Raw genomic sequence first — 14,913 nt, forward strand, 5'->3', positions numbered from 1 at the left:
CTACAGAGGCTCATCTCCAAGGAGTTTCAAAATCCTGAGACAGCAGTTTAGGGGAAAGAGGAACACAGGAACAACAGGAAGCTGCCATTGGTCCATCTAGCCCAGTATTGTTTCCACTGACTGGCAGTGGCTCCCCAGGGTTTCAGGCAGGAGTTTTTCCTGCACCACCTGTAGATACTGGGGATAGAACCTGGGACCTTCTACTACTGGGATACAGCCCCTCCCAAACTCCACAAGAACACACCGATAAAGGGAAATAATCCGACAAAGAAACAACCCAAGAAAATGCTTTATTACAATTTAATTCTGCATAATTTAAAAATAACTTTGTTAGTCGCCATACAAATGTATTCTTAACTATAAAATCAGTTGCCAGTGTATGTCTCAGTACCACAGTGTCTCAGTTTCCCCTCGCACCGTAAGGCACATGTGGCCCATCCAACCACCATGTAAAACCTCAGCTCAGCCTAGAGAAAGCCCTTTCGTTAGGGAGATCAGACAGCCCCGCCCCCACTGGCCCCTGCAGCACCAAGAGCAGGCAACGATGGCTTTGCACGGTTTTACAGTTGGCATCTTCTACACACTAAGCTGAACATCCAGGTACAGAACTATTAGCCTGCAGAGACTGGTCCACCATAGTCTTATACACAGAGTAATGCTTTGTTCAGAAAGCATTTGGATACACTGGTGAGACCAAACCCATCATTAACTTCATTCTCTAATCACCAAGGAAGTTCATCACTACTTCATACCCTGAGAATGGTTAGATCAAGGATAAAGAAACCAGGCCAGAATCTCTCTATGTTTGGGGGGGGGGGGTGGGGTGGAGAGGGGGAGAAGAGAAGAAAGAGAACACCATAGTTTAATTATAGTAATTCCGTCACATTAGTCTCAACTCCCATTGACTTCTAGGTGCAAATTTGGTTTACCCGTGACGAGGATGCTAGATTTGCACCTGGTCTAAGTTATCGGTCCAGTTCCATTACTTGAGCATCTTGTTGGCAGCAACACAGGGCAGCTCACAAGTATTATGATTCTAAATTCAGGCAAAGTTTCCTCTCCACTGATGCACAGCAGGCCACAACCATTACTATCATCCTATAAAAACATAGCTAATTCATTTCAGAATGGGGTCAAGCAAAAAAAGGGGGGACAGAATTCTACTTCTCAGCATTATTTTCTCCCTAGGTTGCACCATGGCACAAACTTCTCATCACACTTCCTCAGAACTGCTGTTCGCAAACTTGTTTATTAAATAAATAAGCTGTCCTTGTCAAGAAAGAGGACTTGGCCATACTTAAGTATAGTTCCTTAATGCCACTAGATGAAATCATTCATGATGCTAGATAGAGGTGCGTGTTAAAAAAAAAATCTTGCATAATTCCTTTTCAAGAAGGGAAAGTTAATAGTTCAGTGAAAGTTAAACCCTGCTTATACGCATCTATATTGGGTACCAGTGCCCCAGAGAGATTTAAACTAGTAACAAACCAGAGCGGCACTTTAATAGCATTCACACTTGAATGTTTCTAAGGCAAGAAGTTATTGACCTTTACCTGCAGAAAGGGGAAATAGCAACCATGAGAAGGCACAGAAATACTGCTTTGTAGCATTGGCAAATTAAAAGAGAGAGGGGGGCACTGAGCAAATGAGACCTCCTCCTGTGCAGCACGCAAGTCTCTGCCAAGGCCACATTCTCAAGATTTAAGGCCAATCATGGCATTTGGCAAAGGAGGGGCACGCTACAGTGCTGATGCAGACGAACTCTCAAGGTGCCTGAAGAACATCAAGGCCAGCCAATTCAGCGTTTCTTTAAGGGTACCTGTGGCATAGCTGGGCACAGTAATCAAGGCCTCAAATGGAGAGGCATGGTCTTATCCATGTGGGGGTTAGTGGCCAGGAAGAAGTGCCATTGGGGGTCTCTTCCTACAGCAGGCATGACAAGAGTATCATCTTAGAATGAAGCGCTCTTTTGCCAAGTTGAGAAATCTCATCTTGTACAGTACAAGCCCAACCTAGGTGGTTGGGTGGGGGGAAATGAGCTTTTGAAAGAATGCCTTGGCTTACTGACATACTGGAGGGGCAGCCTCCAAAGCAGACACAGAAATTATCCAACCTTGAACGCCCAAGGGACTAACTCACGATCCCAGAACTAGACTGCAGACCTGCAACGAACCCAGTGAAGAAGGGCGCAGCCTAGCTTGGATCTCATTTAAAAAGCTCTTAGGAGCTGCTCATCCCTCTCGGTTTCTGATGTCTTTTATTATACATGATACATGCTGGGCCTCACCACAGTGGCGCCATTTTAAAATTCAGAAAGTGTCCTTCAATGCTCTACAACAAATTGACTTGGTTTTTGGGAAGGCACAACCCTGTCTGCACTCAGGACAGCTGACTGGCGATGAAGTGGCTAGAGAAAGCAAGGGACATGTAAAGCAAAACTGTCGTCTCTTTCAGAAGGACCATATCTTAGGTTTCTATAGCAGGGAAAGCAACCGGCTTTGAAGGACGGCCTCCCAACTGCAGCTCTCCTTCACTGAAGCAACGGAGAGCGACATAAGCAGAGACACTGTGAATTTGGCAGGCATTAAACCTGGAATCAAGGTGTCTGTTTCAGTCCGCTGGAACTGGCCCCCCGAACTGCAGGAGTCCTTGCTGTCAGAAATCTCTCTTTAAAGCCATTAGTGCAAGATGCAATTAGATTAAGGAGGCGACCTGCAAACATCCCAAGCCCACGGTCTTTGCTCCGCTTGCCGTGACGACTACAACAGAAGACACTTCTTGGAGTTCTTCTTTGTCACAGGATACAAAACGGCGCGCACAGCTTCAGCAAACACTTCTCTCACCCCCTCCTGGTTCAGCGCTGAGCATTCCAAGTATTTGACCGCTCCAATCTGTTTGGCCAGCGACGTCCCCTGCTGCGGGGTGGTGGGGCCCAGGCTCTGCTCCTTCAGCTTTTTCACCATCTCCACATTGCTTCTCAAGTCCCTCTTGGTGCCGACGAGAAGAATCGGCACGTTCGGGCAATGGTGAGACACCTCGGGGTGCCACTTGTGCCGCACGTTTGCGTACGAGGATGGGCTCCCGATGGAAAAGCAGATGACGAACACGTTGGTCTGAGGATAGGAAAGGGTGCGCAGGCGGTCATATTCCTCCTGGCCCGCCGTGTCCCAGAGATTCAGGCTAACCACCCTGCCATCCACAGTCATCTGAGCGCTGTAGTTATCAAACACTGTGGGGATATATTCCTCGGGGAATGCGTTTGTGGTGTAGCTGATGAGCAGGCAGGTCTTTCCCACAGCACCATCTCCAACGACCACGCACTTGATGGTCTGCATTCTTTTGCTTTGAAGGGAAGAGTCCTACACAAAGAGAGGAACAAGTCAGAGGAAGCAAAACTCACTCTCCACAAAAAAAATAGTTTACCAAACTTCCAATACTGCTAGAATAGTTACCTGGATCTCATAAGTTACAGAATGATGGATCGGGGTTGATAACATGACTTTTTTTTTAAAAAAAAATCATTTATTTATCTTAATTTAAATGGGATTTTGTAACTTTCTTAAAACAATTAGTAAAGGAAGAGCCTAGATTAACGATATCACCATGAATACGAACTATGCAACTTCTAATTATATTCTATGAAAACAGCAGATTATGGAGATGGGAGATAACCTTCTGTACACAACTGCAGGTAGTGTACAGAAGTGCATGACTTTTAGAATAGTTTTTAAATGAATATTGTCTCTTTTTGTTTGTATTCTATGCTTTTTATGGTTTTAAATTTGGTATATTTCTTTTTAACGTTCACCATTTTTAACTTTTGTAAACCGCCCAGAGAGCTCCAGCTATGGGACAGTATATAAATGTAATAAATCATCATCATATCTCTCTCTCTCTCTCTGTCTCTCTCTAAATGCAAAGACAGAGACAATCAAGGAATAGAGAATTTGGGGAGATCTGAACAAGGAGGGGGAATACAATTTAAAAGCCTCTTTGGTGCTGTGATTCTAGCACATCATGACACAAATATAATGATAATTTGAACAGTTGGGGCTGTTTCATCTCCTGAATGACTTCACAAGTTCATTCTGCTTTAGCACTAAAATGGCCAAATTATCATCCCATTTTTGATGAAAATTAATCTGAAAACAATTGAAAATAATTGCTTGGTGTGTGTACCTACCTTCCAATAAAACCTACATCTGAACATGTATCAATGGTACATTACGCAATAATGTACTTCTACAAAAAATGAGGATTAAACGGAGTCTTCCTCACTAGTGATTGAGAAGTGATTTAAATCAATTTGATTTAAATCAGTTCAACCCTGTAGTGAATGTACTCCACTACAGCAGATTGTAGAGCTGAAGGAAAGCACACACTGTCTTCTAGGGTTCGCTGGGAGGCTGCACATCCCATGCTTCCTAGGAAGAACACCACAGCAACGGGGAGACCAACCTGGCCCCAGCCATTTGCTAGGGAGCAAGCACCTACAAGGAGTTTGCTTACCCTCCCCCTGTCAAAAAGAACACTCTGCTCCCAGTGCCACATGCTCAGGGACTTCAAAGCTGAAGGAGAGCACACACTGGCGGCTTCTACTGGCCAGAGACCAAGGGCTTCTGGGTTCAGAGTTTGTGAATAAGTGGGTGGGTGTTGTGTGGTATGTACATAAACAATCCATTGTAAGCAGACTTGAAGACCATTTGGTCAAAAGACGGGATATAAATCTTGAATGAACGGGATATAAATCTTGAATGAACGAATGAACAGTGTGCCCTAAGGTGAAGGCAGGGAGCTCATTACCTCAGTTCCCGAAAATACCACCAACACCCTGAGAGAATTGTCTCTCTCTTTTAAAACTACTTTAAATTGTAAATGGCCTTAGGTGCATTAGGAGAAAAGCCGAACATAAATGCATTAACTATTAGAGTGAATCACAATGACAGTAATTTTTCAGAAGCTACAGAAGGAAGAGCAAAGGCCAGCTAGAGATGAGCCAGTGGCAACTAGAGAACAACCCCAAACCTAGAAAGTGGTCCCTTACAGCAAGAGAGTCTTTTCTGCCCCTTGTTGACAAACATCCTTAAAAATCAGGATTTTAGGATTATGATCTGCTCCTAGGCAAACCTTGCTCTGAACAAGACAAAAATATCTTGGAGACAGGCCTTGCCAGGTATAGTTTGAAAGCCTCCCATGTTGGGGGCATGTCACAGCTCACTAACATTCCGTTTAGTTATTATCCAACTTCTTACTATTAGAAAAGTATTCCTAATAGTTAGGCCAAAGCCTCTGAATAAAGAGCAAAGAAACAGACCTGGCACTCCATAATAAGCTGTTCAGTCTTTTCCAGTATTCTTGTGCAGTCTTAACTTTGGTTCTCTACCAATAAAGCTAGAGCAACACAGAAGAGAGTCTACAAGTTGAAAGTCTTCTACTTTGCTGCGTTAAAACTGTCTGCCAGCTGTTCCACCACGGTCTAGGATCCATTCCAGCAGTCTTAGATCAACAAGAGCTTAGAATATAGCACCTGTGATGGAAGCTCAGAACATTTCCTCTCTGAGCTACCACCAGAGACATGGAGGCTTTCTGTGAATACACAAAGAACTGTTAGAAGGAGGCCAAGAACAGATTATTCTTAACAATGACGGGACAAGCAGGAATTAGTGGGCTTGAGCTGCGACAGAAAGTTCACATTAATACATGTAAGAAGCTCAGAAAGAAAGTGAAGCAAAGCAAAGCGCAAAGCAGGCCTGGTTACTGGGAAGTGATTGAGAAGTACTCTTAGAAAGGAGGGAAGATTCTAATTCACTGAAGCAATTCTGGGGAGGGCAGAGTATTTTAGGCCATTTTCCTGCAATATAATCAGTGATGTGGGTTTTCCAGAACAATTTTGAATTGGATTTTTTTCCAGAAAAGTTTCTGGAAATTTTCCCAATGCAAATTAGGGTACTTTGCATAAGGCAATTTGCATCAGAATTTTTTCAGTTTATGCCACAAAATTTTCTGATGCCCTAAAGAGATCTAATTTAGCACATTTCTTTTACTTGTATTTAGTAAAAGAGCTTTAAAAAATAGTACCCCATGTTAATTTTTCCCCCCAATATACCACAAGTATTTGACCTGAAATATCCAAGGAAAAAATAAAGCACACTCAGGGGTTGTTCCCACGTAATGGGGATGCTTTGACACTTTGCCTGCAGCATGCACCCGTCTTCAGCTTTAGTGCACAACCCACATTTGGCTCCATCGAAGCTTGTGCACCGTGACATGTGAACCCAGACTACTGGGTTATTTAGCCACTGAACAACCCAGCGATCCAGGTTTAACATCATGCTTCACAACCTACGAAGGACCCGATGGTGGGTTGTGCACTAAAGGTTATGCATGACATTTTTAAATCATTGGGTTGTCATTACCTGTGAACCAGGTTCTTTATGTAATTTAAATGTTATATTGTGTAGAAATTTTTAATAGAACATTCATAAAAGACAACAGTATGTGCTTCCTTTACAATGCAGTTTCTTGAGAGCCTGCAATTTGCATAATCACCATCCAGACACAGCTTATTCTGTCATCTAAACTTGGGCAGCATAGCTTGTAGGGAGTTAAACAACTCTCAAATAGCCCTACAACTCTCAAATAGCCCTTCAACAGCCCATGATATGCTGTGGCCAGGGCGCTGATTATGCAAATCATGTCCGGCACCTACCACAGCTCACAACAAGCCATGGTGGCTTGTTCTGATCATGCAAACTGGGTCGCTAATTAATTTTGGCAACCCGAAGAACAGTGCATGATATGATGACAATCGCTCTGCTCTTTCAACAGAGTTCATCTGTCTTCCCCTGGCCTTGCTGGGTCACCTTCAATTTCGCTGTCATTACTTATTGCTTCCGTTTCACACTGAAATATATCTGGCATATATGTATTCTCTCACATGCTTGCCCGGGACAATCACCAGGAAAACATGAATGACAACTTTGAAACTGCCAAGCTTGATTAATATTGTATTTGAAGTTGGCATACATTCATTGTTACTAATGAATTTCTGAAATGGTAGAATTTCCGCGGAAAAATAAAGCACTGGAACATCCATCCTCCTTCCCACATCACTGGATACAATTCCCAGCACTTTCCGAGTGGACTTGATGAAGCTGAATTTCACTCCTAGATATAAAACCCAACTGTTGCATGCTCTCAGGCTGGAACTGCCAAACTAGCCCAAACAAGAAACAACTTGTCAGCCTGTTTCTTCAGACGGTGCTACTTAGCTCCCAAGAGGCAGTTTCCTGCTGAGCGAGAGACTAGCCCTGAAGATTGCATGGCCTATTCCAGATGTCTCGGAGCTGCTCCACCTCCTAGATGGACAAGTATTCGCAGGATAACCCTCCCAAGTGCAACACACTGCAGCCCTGCCTTAAGACCCTCCACTTCAGCCCCAGAGCAATCTTTCCAGTCCCTCACCAAGTCCCTAATCCAGGTTGTTGTTAGGGGGTTTTTGGCGGGGGGGGGGGGAAGGGAGGGACAGAAGCAAAGCGCCACTGCCTCATTCCTGGTGCTTCCAGTGCACGCAGCAGCACTCATCCATACAGAAACTCTCTCTAACCTGAACGTTCAAAACATTTCAATACCTTGCAGGGATATTTTGTAGTACCAGATGCAAACAGGCACCATGCGTTTTCTTTTTAATGGCGTTTTGCCCCAGTAAAAGCAATTTGATTCATACAAATCCTTCTGAAACGTGCCTGATGGGAGGAATATTGGCCTTTGAGGAGATGCAGTCATGGGGAGGGGTGGGGGTGGGGGGCACAGGGAGAAGGAACCAGGAAGCCGCTAGTAGATCAAGCAGAGTACCAGCAGGCCACATATAAAATCTGGCGAAGACACCAGGTTTCACTGCCCAGGTGCAATCCCCTTCCATCTCCAGCTGGATCTCCTGCCAGTCAACACTCCAACTCTGGACTAGAGGGGCCCAGCATCTGACTCACCTTCATATATACATCAGCCTCCCCCAACCTGGTGCCCTCCAGAAGTATTAGACTACAATTCCTATCGTTCTCAGACAACATGATATTGTAGCCTAGTCCCACGCACCTAGAGCAAGCCAGGTTGGAGAAAGCTGTGTTATCCATAAAACATCCATACATAATGGGCTTGGCAACAATGGCTGCCAACCCCAAAAAAGGCTGCCGGGAATTTGAACACCGCAGAATATTGGTCTACCCTACTTCTAAATGTACATTCTAAACTAGCGTAAATTTCCATAACAAGCAGGGGAGGTGAGAACAATTTTTAAAACTGGAATTGTAGTTGGTTTTATGTATTTTATTTATTTATTATTGCATTTACATCCCACCTTTTTTCCTCGAAGGAACCCAAGGCGCGTACATAATCCTCCTCCTCTCCATTTTATCCTCGCAATTTACTTAGAGTAGCTATTAGCCACTCTTCTGCCAAGGCTAACAATGTAGAACACCTACTTAGCTTTCTTCTTACACTTTGCTCAGCAAATGTTTTTTCAACCCAAGCAACTCTGGTGTGCATAGCCTCCAACCCCATATAGTATTTTGAAGCGCACCCCCCCCCCCCCAACAACACACCAGGCTGCACTGCAAGAGCATTATAGCAGCATCTGCTTTGAAAAATACAACTGAAAGCATAAGCATAAAAAAAAAAAGAACCACAAAATCATTTTGACTTGTTTCCTGCTAGAGGGAAGAGAGCACTGAGTTAAGGAGTCACAGGAACAACAGCCTGGTAGCAAAACTTTGTTTGCAGCAGCACACACAGGGACCTCCTGAACAGCCCCGTTTTTCTAGCTCTCTCGTCCTCACTAATGTCAACAGCTGAAGTTGCAGCTATGGGTGGGAGCTCAGATGACCTGGCATCCTAAACACCCTCCTTCGAGGTATATATTCTATTGCCAAATGCTGCCACACCTCCAGGCAGAGATAAGGTGACAAACGGCTTGGTGCAAAACCACTTCCCCACCCACACTGTTTCAGCCTTCCCGAGGCAGGCAGGCAGCTTTGCAAGTGCAGATGCTGCTGCTGCAGGTTCACAGATGCCTCCCTTACAGAAGGCAGCTACCAAGTTCGAGTTCTGCATACAAATAATTTGCCGCTCAGAAATCAGCATATGAGACTAGAACCTTCAAGTCAACTTGTAAAGGACTTACTGGGGGTGGGGGGTGTTTATGTTAAAGCTTCCATCATCAAAGAGAATCTGGAGTCTAAGGCAGGTCCGCTCCAGGAGACCCAATAACTCTGCAGGAGCTAAAGTCCATTGAGACGTAACTGAAAAATAATGTGATGCTACCAGGCACACAGAAGTTACCAATGGAGGATAGTGACAATTTATTTATTTGTTTCATTTGTATCCCACCTTTTTTCCTCCAAGGAACCCAAGGCGGCATACATAATCCTCTTCCTCTCCATTTTATCTTCACAACAACAACCCTGTGAGGTAAGTTGGGCTGAGAGGCTGTGACTGGCCCAAAGTCACCCAATGGGTTTCCATGGCTGAGTGGGGACTAGAACCCGGTTCTCCCAACTCCCAGTCCAACACTCTAGCCACCACACCATACTGGCTTTCCTAAGTTTATCTGCCAGAGAATGGGATAGACCGTATCAGGGTGTCACGTCCCAGGCTCTGTTCATCACGCCATCACCAGTTCAGTTTGATACACGTGAAAGATATTTACCTGACATGATGCACAGGCTTCTGCCTCCAACAGGAACCAGCCTGATCCCACCCACCCCCAGGGGAGCGCACAAGCTGGGCATGATAAGAGATATCCCTTGTGGCTTGACCCCTCCTCTCAGCCAGAGTTAGAACCACCTTTGGATGAGAAAGCTGTGCTACAAGGAACTCAAGAGTTGCCAAACGGCAGGTGAAAGGCCAATGCCGACCTTAGGAAAAGAGGACGCTGGAGAGATGCCTCTACACCAGCCTTCCTCAACCTGGGGCGCTCCAGATGTGTTGGACTACAACTCCCAGAATGCCCCAGCCTGGGGCATTCTGGGAGATGCAGTCCAACGCATCTGGAGTGCCCCAGGTTGAGGAAGGCTGCTCTACACCCAACAGGTATCTAAATGCCCTGCTAAGGAGTTCTGCAACCCTTGGGCCAGCTTCTCTACCAACCCGCTCTTTCACTGGAAGCAAGAGCCTGATGCACAGCCGCCAGCAGCTGAACACACTCACCTCCACCCTTTGAAAAGCTTCACCTGGTGAATTCCGCATATCAGGCTGATGTTCAAGCACAGGGTGTGGCTGAGCTGCTCAGCTACCATCCCTAATCAAGGCATTCAATCCACTCCTAGGAGGATAAACATTAGGAACTCCCTTCCCCTTACATATAGTATTTTTTATTGACCCTCTTAATTAAACACTTTTTTTTTTTAAAGCACAGGTCCCTCATCCAGGAGGCTCACTTTTAATAGGTTCAACAGAAAGGTTACCAAGCAGAAAGCTATCCATAACTTTTAAGGGAAAAAGGGATGAGGTGGATGGGCGAAACAGCAGAGCGTGACACTGAAGGCCATGACACCTGCTGCTTGTAAGCATCATAGCAACAGGGTGGGGGACGGATTTGTTCTGCTACAAATTGCAAACTCTTCAGAGGTTCCATCTGTTTGTACCCATCTTTTTCCTCCTCTACATAAGAAATGCCCTGCTGGATCAGACCAAGGGTCCATCTAGTCCAGTACAGCAGCGGCTCTCCGGGTTTCAGGTACGAAATTTTCCTGCCCTATCTGGAGTTGTCGGAAATCGAACCCGGGACTTTCTGTATGCAAAGCAGGTGTTCTAAACTGAGAGCGCCCTGCCCTAAATCGCCCCAAATTCAATGCCCGAAATTGTTTGGGATGTCATTTGAGCATGTACAGGTATGAACAAGATGTTAGGAACGTAAGAACCTAACAAGGGGCCCTGCTGGATCAGACCGAGGGTCCATCTAGTCCAGCACTCTGTTCACACAGTGGCCAAGCAGCCGTCGGCCAGGGACCCACAAAGCAGGACACGGAGCAACAGCACCCTCCCACCCATGTGCAACTCAAACACACACACAGGTTGTCATTTTGCTGAACTTCTTCAAGCTGGCCATTAAGCAAAACAAGAAGGAGCAGGAAGGAGGAGCAAAGAAAGATGGGTACGAAGTCAAAGCCTCAGGAGAGTCCGACACAAAACTAGCCCCTTCTGCTGTGTATGGACATATTATCTTATGGACGGTAACAAACGACGGACCTGGGGGGGGGGGGGAGGCTTCAACATCAGCCTCACCTTTGACCTCCCGCAGTTCCACTTCAGAACAGAAGAAGAGCCTTGAAGCCGAATCAGGCCAAGGGCCCATTTCGTGCCCAGCAGTCTGTCCCCACAGCAGCCACCCCGCTGCCCCAACAGGAAGCCCATGAGCAGGACACGAGCACAAGAGGAGCCTTGTTATTTTGCTTAACGCCCAGCCTGAAGAAGAGCTCTGCAGAACTTGAAAGCTTGCACACTACATGCTGACAGTTAACGTTAGCCTTCCCTAACCCGCGGGCTGTGTGGGGGGGGGGGGGAGACTGGGGCCGCAGATACTATGGACTACATTTTTCATCATCCACCCCCCAGCGAGGTTGGCTGGGGGTGATGTGAATTGTAGTCCAAACGACTTGCAGCCCCCGCCCCCCGGTTGGCTGGGGAATGATGGGAATTGTAGTCGAACGGGCCTGCAGTGCCCCCCCAGTTGGCTTGGTAACGATGGGAACTGTAGTCCATGGGCCTGCAGCCCCCTGGGCGGCTAGGGAATGATGGGAGTTGTAGTCGAACGGGCCTGCAGCCCCCCAGCTGGCTTGGTAACGATGGGAACTGTAGTCCATTGGTCTGCAGCCCCCTGGGCGGCTAGGGAATGATGGGAGTTGAAGTCGAACGGGCCTGCAGCCCCCCCAGTTGGCTTGGTAACGATGGGAACTGCAGTCCAATGGGCCTGCAGCCCCCTGGGCGGCTAGGGAATGATGGGAGTTGTAGTCCAACGCATATGCAAGCCCCCGCCTAGCTGGTACTCAAAAGGAGCCACCCACCGCGGCTCTGGGGCCGCCCAGCAGGCCCGAGGGCAGCAACACCGAGACCTCCTGCGGGCGGGGGCCCACCTGGAGCTCCCGGCGGCGCCCTCGGCCCCAGCCTTACCTCAGGCCCCGCGCGCTCTCCCGGGAGCTACAACCGCCGCCGCCGCCGCCGGTCGAACTGAAGCTGTATCCGGCAGTAGGAAACCGCGCCCCCTCCTCCCCCCCATCCCCTTCAGGCAGTGCGCATGCGCCCTTCCTCGTTCTGGGGGGGCGGGGAGCGAATGACCTTCTCTGCCTGAGACTTCTGGGAAGCGTAGTTTTGTGGACACAAGGGACGGGGCTACGGTGGCCGGGAGGAACGCGAGCTTCCCGCAGGCTCCAGGTCTTGCGTTCTCTCCCCGCCCCCTAATTTCACCCTGTCGTTCCTCTTCCCTAGGCGGGAGGGGACACTGACTGGCCAGACCCCGGAGAGGGGGTGGGAGAACTGTAGGGCGTAAACCGGGGGGTGGCTAGGGTGCAAATCAGTGCTCCGGGCTGTAGCCTTGCACTAGTTCTATCTTCACAACAACCCTGTGAGGTAGGAGAGAGAGAAAGAGCCAGCGTGGTGTAGTGTCAGTCTAGAACCAGGGAGATTCAGACTCCAATCCCCCTTCATCTATGTGAAGCTTATTCTTGGAGCTTGGTCCAATAACTGTCTCTCAACCTATCCTACCTCACAGGTTCGTTGTGAGGATACAATGACAGCAGGCCCAAGGGTCACCCCCTGAGTCTACCATCATCTTATTCTTGTTATCCCACCCTTACTCCAAATTCCCCTATCTCTATCTCAACCTATCTTACCTCACAGGATTGTCGTGAGGTTAAAATAAGTGCAGGGCTACAGCCATTAAGCTTTTTTTTAATCCATGGAAAAGTGCCTTAATGAGACAGGCAGCAGATTTATTCATTTATTTTAAAACTACTTTTCATGCAAGTAATTATATACACTCCAGCTTAGTATACGGTGCCTGCTGTGACAGATGCACAAATTGTTCTAAAACAAAAGACTGCTCCTTGCTTCAGAACTACTGTGCTACTTATATCCCCATTTAAACTGACTCATCAACTGAAACTCATGGAATTTCCCATCAGCTAACAGCTCTCAAAAACAACACAAGCCTGTGTGACTATTGACATCCCAGCTTTGAGGAGTTTTTGAGACCGTAGGTGGAAGCACCACCCTGACACTGCATATTTACTCAGAAGGAAATCCCACTGAGTTCAGTAGGGCTTCTCCAGAGTATTTGGAGGAAGTACTTCTTCACACAGTGCATAGTTAAGTTATGGAACTCACTACCACAAGATGTAGTGATGGCCACCAATCTGGATGGCTTTAAAAGAGGGTTGGATAAATTCCTGGAGGCAAAGGCTATCAATGGCTACTAGCCCTGATGGTTGTGTGCTATCTCCACTATTCGAGGCAATAAGCCTGTGTGCACCAGTTGCTGGGGAACATGGGTGGGAGGGTGCTGTTGCACCATGTCCTGTTTGTTTATCCCTGGCCGATGGCTGGTTGACCACTGTGTGAACAGAGTGCTGGACTAGATAGACCCTTGGTCTGATCCAGCATGGCGTTTCTTATGATCTTATTTGTGAACTCCAGTGGGGAGATCCAGAAATTTGGGCTAGGGATGTCTCTGCTAGCAGCTTTAAAAGCCTCCAGGAGGAGCTCAATGACTTGAGCTTTTTTTGCTCCCCCAAAAAACAATGTGTGGAAGAACCGAAGGGGCACCCTTGAAAAATAGGCTTAGTTCTTTCCCACTTTCAGTTTGTTTGGAGGAGGGGGGGGTAGAAGAAGGAGGAGCTCACTTCTATTCATGGCATGTGGGGCACTTTGTTCAAACAGGCCAAGACACGGCCAAAGCATAGATTAATTTATTGCCGCCTGATCTAATTGCTCCAGTAGGCAATTCAAGTGCCAAGGAATGAGATCATTGGCACTAACAGGACGGAGGCAGCGGGCACAATTCCTGCCTGGATGCCAGGAGGGAAGTAAACCACTGCCATTCATACGTCTTGTTCTCCTGCAACGCATGCTGATGCCCAGCAGCTGCAGCTGCCCAGGGCTTTCCTTATACTAGGCCCAAACAGAAGAACAATAAAGATTGTATCTCAGGGGTAGAAACCCCCCTGCTTGGCACGCAGAAGGTCCCAGGCAGGTTCGATACCTGGCATGTCCAGATAGGACTGCGAAAGACTCCTGCCTGAAACCCTGGAGAGCTGCTGCCAGTCAGTGTCAGCCATACCAGGCTAGAGGGATAATATAAAGCAGCTCTCTGTGCTACCAGATGCAGATCTTTCTGGCCCAGCCAATCCAGATGTGTGCTGAGCATGTAAAGCTCTTTGTCTCGTTGCAGCAAAACAATACATTTTACTTGCAGTAAAAGGAGATAAGGAGAAACGTGTGTGGTTCTAGTTGAGATTGGGCCGGCCTCTGTTGGCAAAGAGGTATGCGCACCAGGGAAGGCTAAAGGTGAGAAGAGGGGACAAGGAGAATCCCGTTACACTGCAGAGCATGACCTGCTGAAAAGAAACAGGCGCTTGTCATCACGGAGGCGTGCATGCTCAGGCCAGACTACTTCCAGAATAGATGTTGATCCATTGAAAGTAGGGTGACCATATTTTGGAAACCAAAAAGGAGGACAACATGGTCGCCATGTTAAAATTATTTTTAAAAGATAATTTTAAAACCTCAAACTTTAAAAAAAATCCTAAAACGCAATGGATGGACAGATCTTTTTCAAACTTAGGATAGCTAAAGTCCTTGTTAAGAGCAATCATGGTGCCAAGTTTCATCTCTTTATCTTTAAAAATAACATTTTAAAAAATA

At 46.9% G+C, this 14,913-nt stretch overlaps 1 protein-coding gene across 2 annotated transcripts; it reads right to left on the bottom strand.

Moving 5' to 3' along the window:
* Nucleotides 1–849: 849 nt before the first annotated feature.
* LOC134409034 (rho-related GTP-binding protein RhoG-like) lies at nucleotides 850–12,250 on the bottom strand. 2 transcript variants are annotated; one of them, XM_063141566.1, is made up of 3 exons: nucleotides 12,166–12,250; nucleotides 5,315–5,586; nucleotides 850–3,359 (listed from the first exon to the last, which is right to left on the bottom strand). In XM_063141566.1, the coding sequence occupies exons 2-3, from the start codon at nucleotides 5,324–5,326 to the stop codon at nucleotides 2,760–2,762; spliced, it is 612 nt and encodes a 203-aa protein (XP_062997636.1). In that variant the 5' UTR covers nucleotides 5,327–5,586; nucleotides 12,166–12,250; the 3' UTR covers nucleotides 850–2,759. The 2 variants fall into 2 exon arrangements, with proteins under 2 accessions (XP_062997636.1, XP_062997637.1); XM_063141567.1 differs by lacking the exon at nucleotides 5,315–5,586 and having other exon boundaries at nucleotides 12,166–12,248.
* Between the last annotated feature and the right edge of the window lie 2,663 nt (nucleotides 12,251–14,913).

This window comes from Elgaria multicarinata, chromosome 15, assembly GCF_023053635.1.
Source record: "Elgaria multicarinata webbii isolate HBS135686 ecotype San Diego chromosome 15, rElgMul1.1.pri, whole genome shotgun sequence".
Classification (NCBI taxonomy): Eukaryota; Metazoa; Chordata; class Lepidosauria; order Squamata; family Anguidae; genus Elgaria; species Elgaria multicarinata.